The sequence below is a fragment of the Propithecus coquereli genome, unplaced genomic scaffold (assembly GCF_000956105.1).
Source record: "Propithecus coquereli isolate 6110/MARCELLA unplaced genomic scaffold, Pcoq_1.0 Scaffold785, whole genome shotgun sequence".
Lineage (NCBI taxonomy): Eukaryota > Metazoa > Chordata > Mammalia > Primates > Indriidae > Propithecus > Propithecus coquereli.
In genome coordinates, this window is record NW_012154007.1 from 156,622 (window position 1) to 181,506 (window position 24,885).

Genomic DNA, 24,885 nt, shown 5'->3' on the forward strand with positions numbered 1-24,885 from the left:
CAGCGTTGCCTCCACCTCTTTCCGAGCTTCGCGGTGCAGAATTCACTTCCGAGCCGCCCAGCGCGCCTGCGCGCCACGGCCAGACACACCCACCCCTTGCGGATGTGACGCCACCGGAAGCCAGGGAGCGGTCCCAAAAGGCTGAGGGGGCGTTGTCTGGATGGTTCCGCTGCCGGCGGAGCCCGGCGTGCGGCTCTAAGGCCAGCAGCCGCAGGTGAAGAGGAGGCGGTGGAGCGAAGAGCGTTCTCCGAGGGTAAAGTGGCTGGCGGGCCGGAAGGCGGGCCTCGCGAGGGTGTACGGGGCCCTCGCGGGTGGCAGCGCCCTGGAAGGGAAGCTGGGTGCCCGAGGGCGGCCCGGCGGGGCGTGGACCCGCCGCCTTCTCCGCATCTTGGAGAGGCTCTGCAAGGTAAACGGAGAGGCGGCGGCTCCTGTGCGAGTCAGCCAGCATTTCCTCTGCGCCGACAGCCGCGGGGACGCTGAGTGAGACACAAGAGGCCAGGTCCTGGGCCTGGGAGCTGCGCCTTCTCCCCGGTGCAGCTCCCTCGGCCTGGAAAACCCACCCGCTTCCTCTCCTGGCTTCCTCTCATCTCCAGGCTTTGCCCGCGGGAAGCCCACCTGCTCCTCTCCCGTCCTGGGCTGCCCATCTAGTTCCTGTTTCCCTCTGTCACACAGTAGTTGAGAGTGATGCTTAAGACTACAGAGCGCATAGCCTAGTTAGGTCTCGTTACGGTATGACCTTAGCCCCGCATCTGTAAAATGGGTATAATAGCAGGACCTACTTCGCCGGGACCTTGTAGGATTTCATGAGTTGGTGCATATAAAGCGCTCAGCACAGTATCTGCCACTTAATAAGTGCTCAGAAAACGTTAGCTGTTCTCAGCCGTTAAGACAGGGTCTGGCATTGCAGTGGTGGGTACTAAGTGCTTGTTGCCTAAATGAGTGCATGAATGTGGAATGGGGTATAGACAGTGTTGTGAGTAACATTAACCCTAGGATGGGGGTATGTGGGTGATAAGGAAGGTTTCACTCTGGAAGTAAACATTGTAGGGTCTGAAGTAGAAGGTGTATCATTTTGCTAGGGCTGCCATAGCAAAATACAGAGTGGCTTAAACAACAGAAATCTATTTTCTCACAATTCTGGAGGATAGGAATCTGAGATGAAGGTGTCCTTGGATTTGGTTTCTTCTGAAAACCAAACCATCTCTGCGTGGCTTGCAGATGGCCACCAGCACCTTCTTGGTGCGTCCTCACGTGGTCTTTCCCCTGTGCTCTCCCATCTCCGGTGTCTCTCTTTGTTTCCAGATTTCCTCATCAGTCAGATTGAATTGGGGCCCACCCTAATGGCCTCATTTTAACCACCTCTTAAAGGCCTGATTTCTAAATACAGTCACAATCTGAGGTACTGGAGGAATACAATTAAGTCCATAATATAATTCAGAAGGAATTCACTAGACTGGACAAGGAGGGAAATATTTTCCAAGAGAAGTGACAGAATGGTCAAGAGGTTTAAAACAGGGTGCTCAAGGTGTTCTGTTTAGTTTGTTTGTGCAAGGCACATATATGTACCTCAGCCTTGTTTGTTTACACCCCCCTACGTTGTTTTTTTGTTTGTTTTTTGGTTTTTTTTCATTTGCTCCCCCTAAAAACTCAAACAGGATGAGCCCTGCTTCATTCTTTGTCTGGAAAACTTATCTTTCAGGTTTCAGCACAGTTGTCTCGTGTTCCAGGAAGTTTTCCCCTTACCTCCTCTCCAAATTAATTTCTGCTTCCTCTATTGCATAACTCTGATACAGTGCTGTGCTTGTTTTTTCTCACTAGACTGATGCTTCATGAGTTGTTCACCACTGTATTCTCCGTGCCTGGCATTAAAGTTAAGTTGAATGATGGAAAACTGAGACACAGAGCCTTTGGAGGGCAGGGAACATATGTTGTTCATTTTATCAGCATTCCATCCTCACAGCAGTATCTTGCACATATTAAGCACACAATATCTGTTTAACCGAATTGGCCTTCCTAGCATGATAGAGTCAGTATAAAGCTAAGACAAGACTCCAGATTTGTTTGCTCGAAGCCAGTGCTTTTGTTGTTGGGGGCGAAGGGCTGGGAATAAGCCATTTGAAAAGTATGGTGGGCAAAGACTCCCTAGGATCCTTTTAAGGCAAGCTTGGTATTGAGGTATATGAACTGTGGACCCTTGGAGAAGTAATCTATTAATGAACCCACTAAAAAAAGTACCACAAATTCTATCCAGTGGTATTTGACCAGTTGGGAGAATCCCTTGCCAAACAGAAAGTTCTTTGCTCAAGGAGCCTTCTCTACAGGTTAAAATTCCATCCTGGCTCTTGTTCCCTTTAGAAGCACCTCTTCATTCATACTGGTCTGAGCTTTTCCTTGGTATTTGTTTCCTGAGTTATGCAGTGCCTGTCTGTGGAGTTACCTGAACAATCAGGGATAGGCAGACTGGAAAGGCAACTAATCTTATCATGGGGAGGCCTTTGATCTGTTGCATATAATTCAGAGTAGTGGTTGCGAGTGTGGGCTGTGGAGTCAGATTCCCTGGGTTTGAATCCCAACTTTGCCCCTTATTGCTTACCTATTATAATACTTATTAGCTGTGTGACCAGCCTCTCTGTACGTGGTCAGGTTATCTACTGTTACGTGACAAACTACCCCCAAACTTAGTGACTTAAAAACTATTTTATTTTATCTCACAATTTTGTAGGTCAGGAATTCAGGTAGGTGTCAACTCGGCAATTCTTTGGTTCCACTTGGTGTCGACTGGGATCACTCGATGGCATTCAGCTAGAGGAGGGGCCACCCTGGAGAGTTCAGGATGGCTTCCCTGGGAAGGAGTGGCTGGAAGGCTGGGCCCATCTGTGCCCTTCAGCCTCTCCATGGGTACTCTCCAGTTGGGCATCTTATGGGTGGCTCAAGCCTCCCAGAGCTGGTATTCCAAAAGATGGGATGTGGAAGCTGTCAACTCTTAAGGCCTGGGCCCAGAAATGAGCATGGCTTTATAGCCTGCCTTTCACCATGTTGTGCTGATGAAGACACAGCCTAAGATTCAAGGGGAGGAGACCTAGACCCCACTGCCCCATGGGAGGAATGTCAAAGAATTTGTGGTCATCTTCAATCCACCAGGTTCCTCATTGTTCTCATCTGTAAAATGTGGATAATAGTATTATCTATTTTACATTTATTATGGGGATTAAATGAATAAATATGAAGGGATTAAATAATACCTGGCATATAGGAAACAAATATTTGTCATTATTATTACTATTATTGGATACAGAATACATTATTATTTATAGTTGTTTATAGAACACATAAGAAATATAAGATACAAATTCTTTTTCCAGAACTTTTTATAACCTTATGGAGGAGGGTACAGAGTTGGCATCATGAATTAATTTAGAGAACTATATAAAATAATTTGGAATAGGCATAATTTTTATAGTAAAAGCAAATTGTAAAACAGCTCATAACTGTATATCATCATAACTCTGGGGGTCATTCCAAAGAATTTTTTCCTTTATCATTTCTATAGAGCTAGAAAATGTCTAATGTAGATTCAGAATATTTTCTGCATTTTAACATTTAAGTCTGTGGAAATGGGTTTTGTGTTTTTTTTTTGATGACTCTTTTTCCCCATGGGAGATAGCATAGTGTAAGAGCATGGATTCCAGGGTTTAGGAACCAGGATTCAAATCCTGCCTTTGGCTTGTAACAGTTTTATGGTCTTGGTCAAATTACTTAAACTCCCCATTTCCCAATTTCTTCTCTTGTAAATGGTGATAATTGGGTTCTTGTAGAATTGTTAGAGTTAATGGATATAATATGCTTAGCACAGATCTGTAGTCAATAAATGATAGCCAGTAATAATAAAATCTGTAGAAGCCTTTTCAGGCAACCAGTGGGCAGGGGTAGGTAACCGATTACTTACTCATTTGGCTGTGCAGTAGTCTTGAGGATTCGGCACTGGGAACAATGCCTATCATAATGCCTCTCTTTCTGTATTCTTTTTAGGGGTGATATTATCCATCCCAGTGCTTCGGTGTTGCTCTTTGTAGGTGACATCATTCCTAGTCCCAGTTTTCTCTGAATCCCACCTTGATCTCAAACCAGGAGCCATGCCAATACCCCAGACTCTACATATCAGAAACTAAACTTTCCACAGAGATGGGGGAATTGGAACAAGGTATAGGTTTGAGGGATGAGTTGATGGGGGATGAGGTGCAGAGATTCTAAGTTGAGGGGGCGTGCCATTAAAGATGTTTAGCAGAGAGGTGGAGATTTGGAACTGGTGGCTGAAGCTAAACCTTCAAATTTATTAATAGTAGGAGTTGTCTATTTGGAACAGGTAAAAGCTGAGAATAAAAGTGATGTCAAGCAGAAGAAGAGAGGACTAAGGTGCTGCATCTTCAGGAACATAGTCGTTCGCAGGGATGAGAGGGAGGAGGTACAGCATAGGGGTGGAACAGGTCAGGGACGCAGGATGAGAACCAGAAGAGTTGAGAAGTAGGAGGAATTTCAGGGTGGGGGTTGGCAGACTATCCTACTGTGCATTGCAGGAAAGCTAGGCAGGATGGTTGAAGATTGAGCAAAGGCGTGTGGGAAAGTCTGTTTCATAGAAAATGGCAGCAAGGTTGCAAGGTGAAAATGGAGTCGTGAGAAAGTGGGGTGTGTAGACTGCTATTTTGAAAAGTGTGAAAGAGAGGCCTGTGATGAGTAAACGTATGTTATTATCCTGTTTTGCTTTGTTTTCAACATGGGATGATTGTGTTTGTAGGAATCAGTGAACCAGCAGAGGACCAAGTGAAGCAATGAAAACTTCACTGATGCAACAGGGTCCTAGGGGAGGCAGGAAGGGACATTTGCTATGGAAAGGAGGAGGCCCTCTTCATCCTGGAAGCTGGGGGAATGAGTAGCTGAGAAGTGAAAGGCACTCAGGTTATATCAAGTTGTACTCGGGCCAAACCTTCTTAGTGAAGTCAAAGTCACAGTCATTTTTATGGGTGAGGGAGACAGATGTGGTGCCAACGAAAAGAGTGGGAAGGATTGAGAGTAGCCCTGTGGGGAATGGAGAGGGAAGGAGCCAAAAGACGTAAATTAAAATATTACTAACCAGGATTAATGGCCCACGGAGGTTAGCCAGCATGAATTTTAATGGTTGAGTATCTGCTGTGTGCCAGATAAAGATGAGTAATACGGTACAGCACAGTTGGAGACACCAATAACAGAATACTGTGATAAGTTATCTTATAGAAGTATGTTTGGGGTACTGCGAGATCACAGGAGTGACCCCAAAGTCAGATTTGGGAGGGAGCAGTGGGGAGAAGAGAATGTGTTTAAGAATGGCAGGAAAGTAGGTCACAGCTCAGCTGAGCGCTGAGCTGGATGGTGGGAGGGTCAGTGTGAGTAAAGTATTCCTAGGACAGGAAGTATTAATAGAACCAAAGGCTTTTGGAACAGAGCACAAGGCAGAGGTCTACAGTCCACCTACTCCAGAATCACCTGGATGCTTCTGATGCAGGTACTCAGGCCCCACCCTAGACTGACAGAACAGAACTCTGGGGCGGTACCCAGGAATCTGCATTCCTAACAGGCTCCCCAGGTGATCCTCATAGATAACATTTACAGGACACTTGGATATGCCGGCTACCATTCCAAACGTTTGCATGGGTCACCACAACAACCTGTGAGATAGGGGGAGGAAGTAGGACCCAGAGAAGGCATTTGTCATAGCTAATGAGTCATATTGTAGGTTTGCACTGTCAAATATGGTGGCTATTTACATATAAATAAAATTAAAATTTCAGTGCCTCAGCCACATATCAAGTGCTCAGTGATCACATGTTGTGGCTAATGGCTACTGTTTTGAACAGTGCAGATAGAGAACATTTCCATCGTGGCAGACAGTTCTCTTCAACAGCACTTGTCTAGATGCTTCAGAAACAGGGCTGTGTGTGACTGCGTGAGAGAAACCAACTCTGATGGAGAATTAGGACAGTGAAGCACAGATTAATCAGTAGGTTTTCAATGTCGTTAAGAATATCTGTTTTATCTGCATTCTTTGCTGTAGGTCTCTTGACTGGTTTAGCATGGACCCTGTTGCCACCCACAGCTGCCATCTCCTCCAGCAACTGCACGAGCAGCGTATTCAGGGTCTACTTTGTGACTGTATGTTGGTGGTGAAAGGAGTCTGCTTTAAAGCACATAAAAATGTTCTAGCAGCATTCAGCCAGTATTTTAGGTATGTATTTTAGCCTTCATTCTTCTAACTGTAGGGGGAAAAGTTCATCTGGTAAGGAAGTATTTTGGCCACATTTTGTTTTTTCCTTGGACTTCACTATCTCTATCATCTATAGCACATTGGGTTTTGTGAACTTTTAAAAATTTTATTTTTATTTTTGCTTTTGTGTTGAGAGTAACCTGAAAGGAAAAGAGGCTCTTAACTAAAATGAATTTGGGTTGATTGAAAGTATTTTGGCACTTTGTCTTTCATTTTAATAACCCTAACTAGTTAATGTCAGTCTTCTATATGTATTTCTCATCCTTTCAAGATAAGATGATTGTGGCTGGGTGCAGTGGCTCATGCCTGTAATCGTAGCACTTTGGGAGGCTGAGGAGGGAGGATTGCTTAAGGCCAGCAGTTTAAGACCAGCCTGAGCAACATAGCTAGACACTGTCTCTACAAAAAAAAAAATTAGCCAGGTGTGGTGGTGTGTGTCTGCAGTAAAATATTTGAGGGATTAGATTTCTGGCAAGAATTTTTCTGTGATAAAAAATCAGACAGAGGAAAGCATTCTATATGTTGTTTCTTTTCTTTTTTTTACTTAAAGTAGTTTTAGTTTTTGTTTCTATTTGAATATTCTAATAAAACCTTATAATTTTGGCTTATATGAGAGATTTATTTATAAATACTGGATAATACCAAGCAGTTGTGTTTCAACTTATTTAACATTATTAGAGTTAGGTATTCTATGTAAGTTAATTCTTTGGTTAACAAATTTATCTCTCTTTAAATACCACAGTCTTTTTTTTTTTTTTTTAAGTACTTTTTGTTTCCAAGATGCATACCATCTTACCACTCTGGTAAACAATATATGGAACATAATTTACTGTTTCCTTGATAGGCCTGAATCATCAAATTAAGGCTCAGTTATTGTATGTAGTGTATTACATATTATAACGAGTCAGCTCATTGCGGTAGGTAGCAGGCTTTGTCCCTGTGCAAAATGGTCCCAAACTCTGGGCGTTGTGACTGCCTGTTTGTTCTGTCTTCCAGTACAATTAGGTTTCCTTGTTGTGATACTTTGGCTGTTGAGCTTAAATAAGAACAGAACTGAAGGCTGTTTGGGGGAAACAGGTGACTGTATTTGACAAAATGTCTTCAACAAGCTTGTGAGACAATTTGCGTAACTCACTTTATTATCTTATATACCATACTAATTCATTTTTGACTTGTACCCAGCATAAAGTGCATCAGCTTCATGGTGCCTTGTTTTCTTTATTAACTCTTAGGGTTTTTCTCACTGTTGGTTTAAGGACCATTTATGGGTTGTAGAAAAACCTAACAACCAAATAAATCATTGATTACAAAGTGGATGTATACTGAGGATTGATTTATTATCATTATTTTTATTTTTAGAGGTTTTTAAGGCATTAGATATAAAAATATTTGTGTATATGGCTTACGGCTCAAAATATATTGTTTGTCAAACTAAATATGAAATATTGAAAAATGTGTATCCTTTAGTTTCTATACTCTGTTAGTATGTAATACATAAGGATAATTTGAAAAAATATTTAATTGTATACATGTTAAGTAGATCATATTGGGAATTATCTTCAAATCTTGATTTGTGCTTTATCAGCTATATTACTATATGTAATTTTTTTAACTTGTAAACTTAATGAGTATATTTCAAAAATTTACCTTGAGATCTGTTTTGAAGGTTGAATACTCAACACACTGATTTAATTCATCTGAATTGCTTAATTGGATGGCTCACCAAACTGTTTTAAAGGATTAAAACATACTTATGTTAAAAGTCTTGGCATTCATAGAAGGATAGTATTTTTTAATATGAATATATCAATGGTATTTATAAGAAAAAGTTAGCAGAATGTATGAATTGTTAACACTGTAAACAGATATCCTTTCTCTTGTCAGGAGCCTCTTTCAGAATTCAAGCCAGAAGAATGATGTTTTTCACTTGGATATTAAAAATGTCAGTGGCATAGGGCAGATCCTGGACTTCATGTACACTTCTCGTTTAGATCTCAACCAGGACAACGTACAAGTAATGCTGGACACGGCACAGTGTTTGCAAGTTCAAAATGTCCTGAATCTGTGCCACACGTTTTTAAAATCAGCTGCTGTAGGACAGCCTCCTGGCATGCCTTGTAATAGTACATTCTCCCTGCAAAGCACTCTCACCCCTGATGCTACTTGTGTTGTGAATGAAAACTACCCTTCTCATTTACTGCAAGAGTGTTCTGCAGATGTACAGCATAATAAAGTTTTAGATGAATCAAATTCTCACGCTCTACCATCAGTTAATCTTCATCATTCCACAAGTGAAATAGCAAAGCAAGCCCGTGACGCTTTAGATGGCAGCTGTACAGAACTGCCTTTCAAACAGCCAAATTACTGTTACAAACTCAGAAACTTTTACAGTAAGCAGTACTATAAGGATGCTGCTTGTCCCAGTCACGAGCGAGTTGTCGAGCAGCCTTTGACTTTGAGTTCCTCCACAGACCTCAGTGCGGTAGAAAGCCACCCGTGTGCTGCCAGCCATTCCCAATGCATCCTGGAGTCTTCGGAGCACTTGCCTTCCAACTTCCTGGCCCAGCCTTTGAGTGACTCTGCCCCAGACCCTGAATCAGACACCACGCATCCACAACCTACCAAACAGATGAGGCTCAAAAAGGCCATTCACCTGAAGAAACTAAATTTCCTAAAGTCACAGAAATCAGCAGAGCAAACATCAGAACCCAAGTTGGATGATGGCTTAACAAAGAGGATGGAATCTGCTGGTGAAAATGCCACAGAGAAAGCTAGCAGCCAATCTACTGCCGAAAAGGAAAGTGAAGAACTCATAAGCTGTGAGAATTTTAATAGCATTAGTGAAATGGAGAGATCCGAGGACCCTGCAGCACTGGAAGACCAGTCCCAGACACTTCAGTCTCAGAGACAGTATGCATGTGAATTGTGTGGGAAGCCTTTTAAACACCCAAGCAATTTGGAGCTTCACAAACGGTGTCATACAGGTACACTGATTCAGTACCTGCAGGCAAAAGGGAAATACAGCTGTTCAAACACCACTGCCTGTTCTTGTTTTTGTAAGAAGTTTTGCTCTTGTTTGATGGAGTCATTGCTGTTTTTAAACAAAAATCAAGGGATGTTAGATACTTTATTTTATCTTTTTGATGATGCATCTAACTTAAAGTTCTATAAATGGTTTTAAAGAACCACTTTAAAAAGATGGCATGCTTTTTCTTTCAGTTATGTTTTTGTATGATAAACTGTCCATGTGTAAGAGGTATAGTAAGTTATTTTGACGCACTCAGAATTTCAAATTATTTCTAAAACAGATAAGCTGTATTTAGTTGTCTTTTTAGAATTAGGTTAAGCTTATTTTTTGAAAGCATAATGTAGGTTAATTCAGACTAAATTTAGTTTGAATAATTCTAAAAGTTCTCTGAGAAGTAATTTGAGTATCTGATTTGTAAAAGTGTGATTTGTGAGACAGGAGGTAAGCTTTTTAATAAGAATCAGGTTTAACCATTTGATATTTCGAATGAAAATTCTTCCATTTAAACACTGAATTTTCAAAATTTTATTATTATGTCTTAATTCATCCCTCCACCTCTTTCCCAAAAGTTTTTTTAAGGTATTATACAGTACATACATATTATGTTATAAAATATGTATATATTACTTTTCTTCCTATAATTAAACATGTCTTTAATAACACATTACAAATTAATGACAATTATAGGCATGAGAAGTAATATGCAACAGGATGCTTCCACAATAGTTGCTTTTAAGGTGGTTGTGTAATTGTGTTTATTGATGTGACCTTCTGTTATTACTCTAGATTCCCAGTTTACTTAGGTGTTTACCACTTCATTGTATTATTGGGAGACTTCATTAATATTTGTGAAAGTCTGTTATAAATTGTAGTGCATTTGAATATAGAGTACTGTTACTACTGTAGTTCAGGTTACTCCCATATGAAGACAATATCACAGACTCAGTTTTGCTGTGAAAAAACTTAATTTAGATCATTCTGTTTGCCTAAATTTCCTACAGCCTAATGAATATTGTAATTTTTTATTTGAGAAACTTACCTGTTTAGGTTTAAAGGAAACAAAAATTAAATTGTTTATTCTGAGAAGACATCTTTGAATGACAGATACAATCATGTGACAGAGATACTTACTGGGACATAATACTCTACTAAGAAGTACAGCAATTCTCAAAGTGTGGTCTGGGAAAGACTCAGGGGTCTATCAGGCCAAAACTTTTCAAAATAGTATAAGATGCTACTTGCCTTTCCTACTCTCATCGGTATGCAGTGAGTGTGCCAGAGGCTACATGATGTATAATGATGTCATCACCCTGGTAGCCCGTGAAGTATATTCATGTGTTTTAAAATTGTTTTTTGTTTCTAATATGGCATATATGAATAGATATAGCCCACATAAACAAGAGCTCTTTAGAGCCTCAATTTTAAGAGTGTGAAGGGGTCCTGAGACCAAAAAGTCTGAGACCCACTGGAGTCGGGGGTCACTGACCTTGGTCACTTATGCATCTTAGTATCGGTGACCTCTCTCTCTTTTCAAACTCTTATATCTCTTGTGGAGGTTTTAACTTATCATTATCTATTATCTCAGTAATTTCAGACATAAATGCAGTCCCAAAACACAGAAGTAATACGATTATTCAGGGTTGAGGAAGCCATTAGACATTTTCAGGATAAAATAAAAATAAAAATATCCTAGCATGAGCGCAGAAAGCAAGCAAGCTGGTTTCTTCAAGGTAGCAAGCTCCAGTGGGAAGGGAAAACATTGTCATTTTTTAAAGAGGATCTTACCGAAACCATTTGATTTGATGGGGAGTATGGAAGGTTCTTAGTGTTCAAAGTCTATTGGGGTTATATAGGTTAAAGGTAGTACCTGAAGTGTACTTTTTAAACAGATCACCTTCCATAGACTACATTTAGAACAGCTGTTGTTTCTTTGTAGTAAAGCACCATTTTCTATAATCTATTCTATGCCTAAATGCAATTAGTTTCTGAAATCAGAGGTGACTTAGAAGTCAGCAGAGCTGCACATCTCCCATGATGAAGTCTCATTTTCTCCTGGGAGCTTGTTTAAACCCACACGGGAAGGCAGTAGAGAGGAGCTCTTCCCTGTCACGTGTGTTTGAGGAGGGCCCACTCTTTGTGGCACTCTCCTGTGTTCACACCTTGTATGGTATGAATGAATGGCCCACTCTCTGTTAGAAATCAGTGGTAGAGTCAGGCTGAAGAACAGGAAAACAAAGTTTATGCTGTTCAACAAGGAAACTCACATTTGATTTTCAACTGAAGGAAAAGACTGTCCAAAACCTAGGTCTGCTTTGGATGCAGATAACTATATTTGATTTTCATGTAGGTTTATATTTAGAGAACAATTGAATTTTTTAGAGGAAAATAAAGATTTTACTTTTATCTTCTCTGCATAGTACCTAAGGGTGAGGGGTAACTATAAGGAAGTAGAGACTTCCCATTTTCATACTGCTAGGATAAAGAATGTAGTGCTCTGTTTTGAAAGGTAGGACACAGGAGATCGTTTAGACATCTTGAACAAAAAATTATGCAAATATTAGTAATGATTTTTCAAATTGTTGTTTTGTTTTGTTTTAGGTGAGAAACCTTTTGAATGTAACATTTGTGGGAAACATTTCTCTCAGGTGGGAATACTCTTATTTATTGTTAATAATTGGAAACCTGAAATCCAGTGTTTATTTTTATTGCAAATAAGACATACTTTTGTACTTGTGAGAGAAGCCTCTGATAATATCTGTAACTTGAAGACTTCAGACTAAGTCTGGAGAAAATCATTTTCAAGAAAACAAATTTCTAGTTCATTGGGGAAAAATAACATTTTTTATGTGTGTGAATCCTTATAATACCTTTTTCGTTTCCTCACCAAGGATGAGTTCAGTCCTAGAATATGTCTTCTCTTTTGTGAATGCAGTTCACAGTAAAGCACACTGGGCATGGTTTACCTGGAGGCGCAGATGATGCTGGGTGGGGGCAAGACCAATAGCCTTATTCTTGTTGAGACTAGATTTTAGACATCGGAAAAAAGACCAAGCAAGTTTTATTCCCTGGCTTTACTGCTACCTTTTAGCTGACCTCCCTTAAGATCTTTTGGACATGTATTAATTGTCTTGTCAGCAAACATTTATCATACCCTCCCATGGGCCGGCACTGTGCTAGGGGCTAAACACAAAGAAACCTGTAGACTTAACGTTTTACAGAAAATGTCACATGGAATCAAATGGCTTGTGGGAACCTACTTTCCTCTGTGAAACGGAAGGTAACTATTCATCGCCATGTGCAGGGCACTGGGCTTCCAGAGGTAAATCAGGAGGAAGCTGCTCCCAGCTCGCAGGGCGTGAGGGCACAGTTCTGCAGAGCACAGCTGGGCACAGCCGTCTTACACGTGGTGCATCAGACCCTTTAGTAGCGGTGTGTGCAAGTGCTGTCTGGCTGGGAAGGTGACACCAGAAGCGGGAAGGGAGGCCCTGCAGAGCTTGGAAACAGCAAGTGCGGTGAGCGCCAGCTTTTCGCACGTTCCCCCAGAGCCAGCTCTTCAGTCTCCCTTCATCCGTGGCGGATGTCAGTTCCATTTTCTCATACACCCCCAGCCGCCATCGTAATTGCTCTTCACCCTCCCACTCTGACTCCTGCCTGCCAGGATTCACCAAGTCCTGACCTCCTTCCTTCATGTTATCGGTCATGCTCTTCACAGTCTCGACCATGGAAGGACGGTCAGTTTCTCTGGGCCAGGGCCATGTCACACTTCCTGCCCAGGAGAATGCCTGGCAGCCAGGAAACGCTCAGTATTTGGTGAGCTGAGCCCACTGCCCAGCCCTCCGGCCAGCATTCTCACGCAGGCGCTGCTTCCTCCTTCCAGCCTGGCCCCAGGGCTCAGAGCTTGGCCTCTGAAGCCGGTCATTCTGGAGTTGAACCCTGCCCCTCAGGGCTTACTACTCTGTGACCGTGGCCTAAGCTCTGGGCCCTTCAGTTTCCTTATCTGTAAAACAAGAATAAACAAGATGACTTACCCCACAGAGTGTGTGAGCAGTAAGCGGGTTAATAAGGGAAAGCGCTGAGACAGCGCCTGGCACATAGTAAGGACCCAGGAGACATCATCATTCCCTGCCGCCATCACCCTTCTCCTGCCTCTCCCTCCCTCCCGACCCTTGTATGTCAGTCTTCCTGGGCACCTCCTTCCCTCCCACCCCTTACCCCCATTTCATCTTAGCAGCTTTGGTAGAGTGGGAAAAGTGTAAGACCTGGATTAGTGACCATTGATAATCAGTAGTCACAACTTCTCTAGGCCTCATTTTTTCTAATTATGTGTTTGTCTTTTTTTTTTTTTTTTTTTTATTTTTTGGTTGTTTTTGTTGGGGGTTTGGGGGGGGTTGTTTGTTTGTTTGTTTGTTTGAGACAGGCTGGAGTGCAGTGACACGATCTTAGCTCACTGCGACTTCTAATTCCTGGGCTTAAGTGACCCTCCTGCCTCAGCCTCCCGAGTAGCTGGGACTACAGGTGCTCACCACCACACCCGGCTAATTTTTCTATTTGTTGTAGATACGGGTCTCTCTCTTGCTCAGGCTGGTTTCAAACTCCTAGCCTCAAGCAATCCTCCCACCTCAGCCTCCCAAAGTGCTAGGATTACAGGCATGAGCCCCGTGCCTGGCCAGTTCATTTTTCTAATTCTTAAAATAGGGATAATACTGCTTCATGGGATTATTTGGAAGATTAAATGAAAAAATAGACATAGGAGCCCTTTGTACATTTAAATCTGTTAACAATTTGAGATCTGTCATTCTCATGCTCAGAACCCTTCTGTGACTCTCCATTGCTAACCAAGTAAAGTAAAACCAGTCATTCAAGCATCCTGCAGTCTACCTTCACCCTCCTCTCCTAGCACTGATGCCTGGTGCCCACCTGCAGAGGTTCTGATTCCGTGGTTTGCCGTGGGGCTCAAGTATGGCTATTTTTTAAAATACAGCGATTTTGCTGTGTGGCCAAGGTTGAGAACCACTGCTTTAGACCTTGACCTGCACTTACCCTCTTAGATCCTACCAAGGGTAGCTTCGTTTGATACAGAAATCCTTTTTTTTTTCTATGTTGGTATCTGTATTATTGTTAGGTTTTTATGACCATGGAGTTTATATTGCTGCTTTATTTTCACAGTGAAGTTACTAAATTTTGGTGAACAAGGAACTGTTTTAAAAACTTCAGTAAGTGTTTATGGCAAGCCTACAGTGTCCATGAGCTCTGGTATGTGCTGAGAAGGGGGACAAAAATGAATATGGCCTTGAGGAGTTTATTATTTAGAGGAAGAAAAAGATGTGTAAATGATCAAGTACATTGAAAACATCAGAAGTGCTGTGACAATATTTATGGGAACAACGTGGGTAAAGAAGAGAGAGTGGTCATTTCTACCTGAAAGGTGTGTTTGGGGTGGCGTAAGGGCATGAAATGCTTGAGAGGTTGCTTAGGTGAGTGCAGGCGCTGGCTAAGCCTGGAGTCTCTGGCATTGCAGGGCAAGAGATGATGCCTGCTAGCCTGTCCTTCACTGCAAGCCAAACATTCTTTTCTTGTGATGAACTGGAATAAATGTTTGCAGTTACAATGGCCTGGAATGCTCCCACGTAAAAACCTTTATGAGTAAGAATTACTCTCTCATCCTACTTACTGAAAATTTAGTATCAGCATTTGTAATGAGTCAGCAAGCAGTATGCACATTGGCATTGAAAAGCTAGCATTAGCATTGTCTTAGATTGTGATAACAGAATCTACATCTATTAATATAACTCTGACACTGTATATGTCCAGATCTCGGCAAGTAAGAGTCATGCCATACTTCAGAGTGTGACTGAGTCTCACTCGGAGGGCTGTGTTTCTTGGGTTGCATGGGACTTGGACTGTTTGGAGCACATCCCCAGAGAAACCAAGATAGTGACAGGTCTGGAGTGCCTGTCACCTGAGAAATAGGGGAAATAAAACATGGCATAGTTAGCTGTCTTTTGGGAATGGAGTAGAGTTGTTTTGTCCCTTCAAGGAGGCAGAAATGGAAACATAGGTCAGCTGGTACAGACATGGGCTTCGAGAGGCAGTATCCTCCCAGCAGTGCCATCTAGCAGGGTGTCCGCCCATGTGTGCAGATGCTGGTTTTCTTCTGTAGGAGGCAGCACCGATGCGGCATTCCCAGGGTGGTGTGTGACTTAGGCCAGAGGTGACAGTGTCACCCATCCATGGTGAAAAGGCAAAAATAAGGACACTTTAATGAGCTTTCCCTAAGCTATTAAATTTTCAGCTGTGAGGTGATATTTTTCACACTTTTGGTGTTAAATTTCATTTTATCAATATAATGATCATTGGTTAGGTCGTATCTCTATGTTAATCCTTAGATTTTTTTTTTAATTTTACTAGTTTGCAAAATTCTAAAGTCTTGACACTCCTGAGCTAGATGACCTAAGATCTGAAATCCCTTTTATCTCTAAAGTTTTAGGATTCCCTGAGTTTTTTTATGTATAAACACTCAGCTGCCATTAAGAGTGGGGTAGATGCTGGTTTTGTTCATGTTTAAATACAGATGTTCAAGTACGTATCAGAAGGAGTTTATTATAAAAGTAATTCAACTCAGATGTTAATTCTTCTCTACAGTTTTTTTGTTAAAAATTCTAGTAACTCCATTTTAATTTAAAATGGTATTGACTTGGAAAGAATAGAAATTTCTTTATTGCTAATATCTTCAGCATAGGTTTAACAATACAAACTTTGGAGTCACTAGACAAACCTGAATTAGTGTGTTCAATCCCAATTTTATGACCTGAGGCCAGTTACTTACCTCCCAGTCCCAGAGCCTCTGTTGACTTCTCTGTAAAATGTGAATAAAACTGTTTCATAAGACATTGTGATGATGAAATTAAATACTCTTTGCAACCACTTAGCAAAGAGCTTCATTCATATGGTGAGCTCTTAAAAAATGGTAGCTATTGTATTAACCACTTGGTAGAGTTTTTATGGATGCAACTATATATATATTTAGATGATTTCTAAGATGTGGTCTGTGCACTTAGGATATAATTAGTACTAGAGTATATCAAAAGTTTACCAAAAATAAAAACACTGACTAAAGCTCTAATAATCTGGACCCAAGTTTGCTCTGTAATCTGGTATAAATTATCTAAATGTACTATTGGATTTTTATCTGAATCATTCCATTAGTTTTATTTAATCTGTTTTATACTATTTATCAGACTAATATGCAGTCCTTTATCTGGGGAAAAGATTATTTTCATTATATATTTCCAGTATGAAATAGGTAAAGAAACATTTTAAAGTCTTTTACTGCCACTCATTATAATGTTAAGTGGAAGACCATTTGATTATATTTGCTTTGAAAACAAGTAATTGTTATGCCATTTTTAAAAGAAAAATGCAGCATTCATATACTTACCTGGCAGGGGAGATGCCATGATCACAAAAAATGCAGCATTGCTAAGAATTGACTCAGAATGCATTTCAGTTATAATAAATAGTATACAAAAATAACTTAAAACAATAGAGATCTAATTAAACAGTTGAGCAGATGATGCTATTCAGATTATTATATGACTGATCAGCTTTTCTGAAATTTGGAAGTGACTGATTTAAAACAGTTAGTGGTGCATTATCTTAACTCTCCAGCAAGCTGTTTCCTGAGTGGTAAAGTTACACTCTGTCATACTGAATATTCAAAACATGCTAGTTTACTCATAGAGAGTTGTACATCCTCCGGTTTTCCCCACAAGTAAACTCACACAACCAATATTAGTTTCTGGCCCAACCTTGTAACTGAGGCAACCACTTTATTTATCTGAATCTCAGTCTTTCATCAAGAAAAGATAATACCAACTACCAATGGTAATTTAATAATGCACGTAAAGGCCTAATTAGAATTTCAAAAAATGTGTATTGTTGTTGAGTTTGTTGTTTTATTGTTATTAATAGTCATTCTATTAAAATTTGGACATTTTCCAAAGTTTCACCAAATTCTTTCTCTTTGGTTATTGAAAATAAACTGGAGTTTTTCTAAGCCATATTTATTATATTCTTAAATGTAATATCTAATTCTATTTCCTGGAGTTTGATAGACGTGATGAATCTTCTGTGTTGTAGAATCCACAGGCAATATTTTTTATACTTGTGAATTTCCACTCACAAGTAAACATCAAACTCACCTTCAAACCTATAACCATGAACTATCTTTGCATTTTATTTAAAATACAAAAATTTAAAATACGCAAATTTAAAAAACCAAATTTGTTATGTTAGTTGAATAGTTTTCATTCTCGGTTTTGGCTTATCTTGTGCATACGCCTACACATTATTACCTCTGGGTATATTACTTCAATTCGTGTTTTTTTTTTTTTTTTTGCAACAAAACACTATAAAAAATTAAATGTGGGAAATGACAGGTTGAGACTATTAAATTACTGATTTTGTTTCCAAATCATAAGTTAAAACATTCTCAAGTAGCTTTTTTAACATCTGAGGCATTTGCAGTTTTAATTCCACTGTACTTTAGTTAATTTAGTATTGATCGCTTATTGATTAGTACCTGGAAATCTATTTGATGATCTCTGTTTCAGTGTTATTCTTTGCAAAGCCCTGCTAGTTTCAGAAATCAGGAACACAAAAGGCCCTGCAACCAAATGGCTGCTGTGAGCCTCCTGGTTTGCATTTTTGCACAGAGGTAAAAATGACAAACCTGTCAGCAGAACCAACTGCACTGCCAGAGGAAATACTTTTTGAAAGTGTCTTCCCTTCTTTATGAACAAAAGCATGTTTTTTTGGAAAGAAACAGTACTGAAATAAGCAGGTACAAGTGCTTTTTTTTTCCAGATGATGTTGTATATAGATGGTCCAAATAAAATACATAAAGGCCTGTTTAAAATACAGGCTGGAGACCACCAAAGCAGCTTCCGAGGGGCCCCATCTAAGCCGGAAGGAGCATGAAGTGCACACTTGAGCCAGGACACAGCGGGGGCTCGAGTGGAGGACAGGATGAAGACACATCCCTTGTTCGGCAGCTCGCTGGGCAGGGTTAGAATTTGCCTTTACTTGATCTCCTTGCCCGTGGCTGCTTTTCAGTTGTGTGTGTCTAGTCTTCGTTTGCAGGTTGGATTGGAACCTGGCTAAATTTGTCAGTTTTCCTTTTGAATTTATATAACTTAAAAAAAACCCTTTCATTATTGGTGTGTTTTTTCTTTTCCTCTTTTTGCAGGCAGGTAACTTGCAGACTCACTTACGTCGGCATTCTGGTGAAAAACCATACATCTGCGAAATCTGTGGAAAGAGGTCAGTGCGGGGCTTGTTCTTCCGTGTGTCAGGGCCCACTTGTAGTCTGAGTGTCTGTGGCAGTCAGTGTTCTCTGCAGCTGTGGCTTGTGTGTGAGCCACACATGGGCTCACTCTACCACTGTGGAACACAGGTAAATTCAAACCCTCTGGCTTTTCATGTGACACAAGAGAATAATAAAAAGAAAAGTTAATTAAGAGAAAGAAAATCTAGGACAGGGGTCTTAGGAAGGAAATGAGGTTTTACATGAAACAAAATTATTTTATTCTAAATTTCATTCATTTCAAAAATGTCTCCACAACTAGATGAATGCCCCCAAGGAGGTGACTGCCCGCTAGGGGAAATGGGACTTGCAGCCTGAGTGACTAGACTTCAGGAGGGAAGGTGGCGGAAGGTGCCACGAGCCGTGGATCCATAGTGGGCTGTGAGGCTGCAGCTGCAGGAGGGTGGAACTAAGCCTTGATGCGAGGCAGGATTTTGACTAGGAAATAAGAATCCGATTCTCGAGGTGGAATGAAATATGTGGCAGTTTGCGCCCTCTCCGCAGTGCACTGTAAGCGAGCTCATGTCCTAGGTGCGCAGGCTGGCACGCCAACACTCCTTCCCGCCGCTAGGGTTACCTGTTGAGTATGTGTAACGCTGTCATCTGATGCTTGTGCCAGAACAACAGGCATCAACCAAGACACACCAGTCGTGAAGCTGTGTGCACCCTGGTTACATAGTGTTTATATTCACTCATGTAATCATTCATTCATTCACCATGTCTTAGACACCTGCTGTATGCCAAGTGCTGTGATGGGAACATAAACAGTACAGTCTCTGCCTCCGACAGGTTCATACTGAAGAGTCTCGGGGGAGGAGATGGGCATGGGGACAATTAGAAGTCACAGTCCTCTGCTACAGTCTGCAGCACCTGCTGTGGGAACAGTAGAGGAAGAAGCGACTCTAGATTCAGTTTCAGGAAAACAATTGTCTCTGCTAGTGATAGAAAACAAAAAATAAATAAGTAAAAGCAAAAGAGCCTAACGTGTCTCCCTTTCTGCTGTAGCTATATGAACACTGAAAACTAAGTTCAGGGCCCAGGTATCATCAACTGCTCATTTCAGATGCCTGGTAGCATAGACCTGCTGCTGCCTCAGATGATGTCACTTCACTGTTGGCCCCTGAATGTCTTGTTTTGCACAGTGTTTCAAATCTGAGCCTTCTGAATTCCATTTAAAATAAGGCATGTATTTAAAATCAGATCTGTGATACACACTTTCCTGAGAACATAACACACTATCAAGTGTGGTGGAAAGGAAAGAACGTAGATCTCCACATCTGAGGGCCTGGGTTGGAAATGCTGTCTAAGTCAGGTTAGCGACCATCTCTGAACTTGGTTTCCCGTCTGGAAAATGGGGATGAAAATGCCTGGCTGGCGGTGTGGATCAGTTAAGTGGCGGGACTCGTTAAGCGTCTGTCCTGTCACCGGCATTCAGCAGCTGCTCAGTGACTGCCAGTTCCCTTGCTTCCCTTGGTTCCTTTGGTTTCTCAGTGTAAGACTTACATGCATGAGTTTCTGCTTTGACTCAAGTAGGAAGGAGAAGAACCTGTTCTCTGGGGATGCTCAGGCAGAGGAGGGTGAGGATTTTCTAAAAACCTTTATGGCCATACATCTCAGCCCTCGAAACACTTCACCCTGTAGTGAAGAGAGTGAGGGCTCCACCTACCAAGACCAGGGAAGAACCCACTCTGGGCTCTCCAGGGCTCCTCCTTGGGCTGGCACCACCAAGCTGGGGTCTCCCCCACAGGCCCTCAGTTACCCTGGCAGAACTGCAAGGGTGGAAGGGCCTCCCTTGGCTCTGAACTAATGAGACATGGTTTTTTCTCTCTTTATAGCCCCTAAGGTAATGCTAAACCATGTAGTGTCTGGTCTTGTGTGTATAAAACTGAGGAAGAGAGTTTAATGAAATCAGGTAGAAAAAATGTTTCGAAAACAAGACACTTTTGCATCATTTTTTACTTTTCTTAAAGGGAGGAGGGAAAGGGTTTCAATGCACATTCCGAACGAGGTCAGGCTGCTTCTTACTCCGTCCACAGCAGTGCTGGGGGCAGGTCTCCTCCCTCAGCAACTCGCAGTTATAAAGATCCACAGCGATGCAGAAAGGTGCTTAACTGAATTTTCAAATTACATTCCAGGTTCGCAGCCTCTGGCGATGTCCAGCGTCACATTATTATTCACTCAGGAGAAAAACCACACTTGTGTGACATCTGTGGTCGAGGTACAGCTGAGTGTTTTCCTCTTTTTTTCTCGGAGATTTCTGATTAAAATGTTCTCTGTCTTTCAGCCTAACACCAGTTCTGGTCTCTCTAGGGTTTAGTAACTTCAGTAATTTGAAGGAGCACAAAAAGACACACACGGCTGATAAAGTCTTCACCTGTGATGAGTGCGGAAAGTCTTTTAATATGCAAAGGAAGTTAGTAAAACACAGAATCCGGCACACGGGTGAGCGGCCGTACAGCTGTTCTGCCTGTGGTAAGTTTCTGGCTGTCACCTAGTCACCTGGGTGTGGGGAGGGCCTTACCCCCGCTCCTTCATTGGCTGATTCAGTGTCTGGGATAAGTCATTTGTTTTGTCCTAGGTAAAGTGTGATGATTTGTTTAGAACAAATGCAAAGTGCTGCGAGGCTGCACAAAGTGCTCCAGGCTGTGAAAAGCCTGGAGTAGGGCACGGTTCAGAGTGGCTCCTTCTGTCACTGGTATCTTCAACCAGTCAGGACTTCTGGATGTGACCAGAAGGCAGCTTTGTTTTTGTGTCTCCATTTAAATTGTATACAAATCTCCTGGAGACAGAGTTAGACAACCCCACCATAATCGTTCTGATTACTCTTAGAAAGTAAAATTTCACCACTTTAAATCACAAACATAGTCTCCAAGCACTAATTTAGTGTCAGTTCCAAGGAATTATCACAACTGTAAACTTGATTTAAAGTCAGGTTTTCTCCCAGCCCCCCAGCCCCGCCCCTGGTCTTGCTGCCACCCATACTCCCATGGTGAAGGGAGCCAAGCAGGACCTTCTCCCCACCCTCTCCCCACCTCACTCACCATGGTTTCTGACCCTGACAGGATCAAGGGGCACAGGGGAAATAGAGCAAGAGTGTTCTTACGTGACAGGTTCAATTTCTTTAACAACTTTGAGACAATATTCCCATACCGTAAAATTTACTGATTTAAAGTAAACAATTCAGTGATTTTTGGTATATTCACAAAGCTGGGTAACTCTTACCACAATCTGATTTTAGAACATTTTCATCGCCCGCAAAAAGAAGCCTCACACCCATTAGCAGTCACTCCCATCCCACCCTCCAGCCCCTAGCAGCCACTAAGCTACTTTCTGTCTCTGGATTCGCCTGTTCTGGACATTTCATATGAACGAACTCGTGCAACATGGGGTCTTTTTAGCTGCTGTGAACATTCGCAGACAGTGCTTACATAGATAAGTGTTTTCATTTTCTTGCGTATGTAGACAAGTTTGATTTTAAGATGGCTATACATTCTGAGCTTTTCAGTGTTTAAAGCTGCTGGCTCTCTCCGGCATTTCATGGTTCTCAAGACAGCCTTCCCTTCTCTTCCCCCAGCATCTCACTGCACTTTCCAAGCAAGACGCAGGCATGCATTTCCCGCCAGCTCTTTTCTTCCCTCTAGCCCTGGGTTTTGTGGCAGTTTACTCCAGGGAGACTTTCTCTCTCGGCTGATTTGGAGCAGTCCAAGGTGCCCCTTGTCCTGTGCAGGGAGCACTGGCCCTCCTGTGTCCCACTGGATCTACCCTCCAGGAGGCCCGCGCCCCTGCACTCTGCTCTCCTGTGACTGGGACGCAAGTCAAGCCAAGCTCCTCCCTCGACTTAAGGGATAAAAGGAAGGCACCTCCCATACTCCTCTCTCCTCGTGGGAATGCTACTGTGACTAAAATTTATATATATTAAGGACCCTAAAAACGGTTGTCCTGCCTTGCCCAATAATTCTACCGTTGAGAATTTATCCTAAAGAAGCAATGAAAAGAAAGACAAAAACTTCATGCCTGAAGATGTTAGTTGAGCTATGTTATACATCATGTATAGTAGCAAATAGTTGGAAGCAGCTGGAATGTGTAGCAATAAAAGAACAGTTATGGAGTTTGAATCCCCAAGATACCGCATATTTAAGTAAAGGGTACATTATAAAGACAACAAAGCAAATGTAAAAGTGCTGTCACAGTAGTGTTAAGCGAAGAATACCAAGCCTGACACTGTGGGCATAATGTAGACATGAAAACACAGAGGCCAAGGTTACTGTGGTGTATTGTTGCTGTGTTTTTTTATATGGAAAAAGTGCCCAAGTTTAATGCTTGCATACTCACGTCTAATTTGATTGTTCAAAGGCTTAAAAAAAAAAAAAATAGCCCATCTATTGCTTGACTGGGGCTAGGTAGCTGAGAATTCAAATGTAGGGACATATGCATAATTGAGAAGTTCTAGGTATATATCCATGTAAGTCACATAGTCATTCTCAGGTGGTCCTTTGTATATATGCTATGATCTCTTTAAGGTTATGTTTTGAGCTGTCGCTTCTTCTCTTTCCTGTTCTAATTGTGGAGCTAGCTCACTTAACCTTTATCGTATTCACAGAAAAAAGGAACTGGAACCTGGAGGTGTATGCATACAATTTTGTTAAAAGCTGAATGTATAAATACCTTTGGAAAAGATGTTTCTGAAGTATAGATTGGCTGTGTTAGATTTATGAAACTGACAACGAGAGCGGTGGTTCCCTACACCGACCTGGCAGGAACAGACATCCTGGCTTACCCAGCATGGTGCCCTGTGCGGGGAGACATGGTGAGAGTCTAGAAGACTCACACTGAGGTATCAAAACCCGAAGGCCACCCTCAGCTGGGGAAGTACACCCCACAGGAATGGAAAGCCCTCCAGAGTGAGCAGGTGCCGTCAGACTACTAGCTGTCCTTAAATCAGGGTATCTCAGTATCTTCGGAGGAAGAAGAGGAAATCCTTCCAGAATCGCCACTGCTTAAAAACATCCTTTTTTCTTTTTCTAGGAAAATGTTTTGGGGGATCAGGTGACCTCCGCAGGCACGTCCGCACTCACACTGGGGAAAAGCCGTACACGTGTGAGATCTGTAACAAGTGCTTCACGCGCTCAGCCGTGCTGCGGCGGCACGAGAAGATGCACTGCAAAGCTGACGACGCGAGTGTGGTCGTGCTGGGTGAGTTCAGTCAAGCCATCGAGACCTCCGATCTTGAGAGATCTCAGAGCTCAGACTCTTTTTCCCCAGACACGTCCGTGACGTTGATGCCAGTGTCAGTTAAAGTCCCCGTCAACCCAGTGGAAAATTCCGTGACAGAATTTGATAGCCACTCTGCCAGCTCCTATTGTAAGTTACGGCCCGTGACTGAACCGCATGTGGTCAGGGGCCAGGAGAAACTAGGCTTGGGTCCTGCTAAACTGGCCACGCCCCAGATGCAGCAGACGCAACGCCAGGCGCACGCTTACTCAGACGCGGACGCCTCGGCCAGTGGCGGGCCGCTGCAGCCTGACGGCATGTCCATGATTCGCTCATCTCTGGCTGCCTTGGACAACCACTGCAGTGACCCCCTGGGCAGTCGGGCGTCTTCCACAGCTTACAGGAGCTCAGAGGGACAGTTTTTCTCCAGCATGACTCTCTGGGGGCTGGCGATGAAGACGCTGCAGAATGAAAACGAGTTGGACAGTGATGTCTACGCCAGCGTCTGTCAACGCTAGAGTCTTTTTCTCAGTTTGGCGACTGGTTTCAGGCTACGGGAGAGAACTGTTTTCCCTGTGACTTGTCCCTTCTCACTAGCCAGAGAATATTTAGATAATTTCCCTTCTGAAGGTGGCTGATAATTTGAAGCATCTGGAGCTGAGGGTTGGGACGAAAGGCCTGCTGCGCACCACCGAGCAGGTGCCGGGGTGGAGGGCTTGCAGCGCAGAATCCAAAGGCTTGGAAAGACTGTCTCGTTCACTTTAGCTAGCATGAGAGTGTGATACTTTGTGTCAACTACTGTACATTTTGGTCATGTTAAAGGAATTATAAATGTATAATAATACAAATATTTTTGCATTTTTACAAGATTGATATTTGTAGCATTTTGTATTTTTAAATATTTACACAGATTTTATTTGTATATGAAACGCATACTATAATTTAATTTGAATAAATGAAACTTGCTTTTCTATATAATATTGTGTG

General features: G+C 42.1%; 1 protein-coding gene across 1 annotated transcript; it reads left to right on the forward strand.

Annotated features, from left to right (window-relative positions):
* The first annotated feature begins 100 nt into the window (after positions 1–100).
* On the forward strand, positions 101–24,875 carry ZBTB49 (zinc finger and BTB domain containing 49). The gene is made up of 8 exons (XM_012662844.1): positions 101–253; positions 6,086–6,256; positions 8,180–9,279; positions 11,922–11,968; positions 18,571–18,644; positions 20,823–20,905; positions 20,998–21,159; positions 23,713–24,875. Exons 2-8 carry the CDS (start codon positions 6,105–6,107, stop codon positions 24,414–24,416), a joined length of 2,322 nt encoding a protein of 773 aa, XP_012518298.1. The 5' UTR covers positions 101–253; positions 6,086–6,104; the 3' UTR covers positions 24,417–24,875.
* The last annotated feature ends 10 nt before the right edge of the window (positions 24,876–24,885 follow it).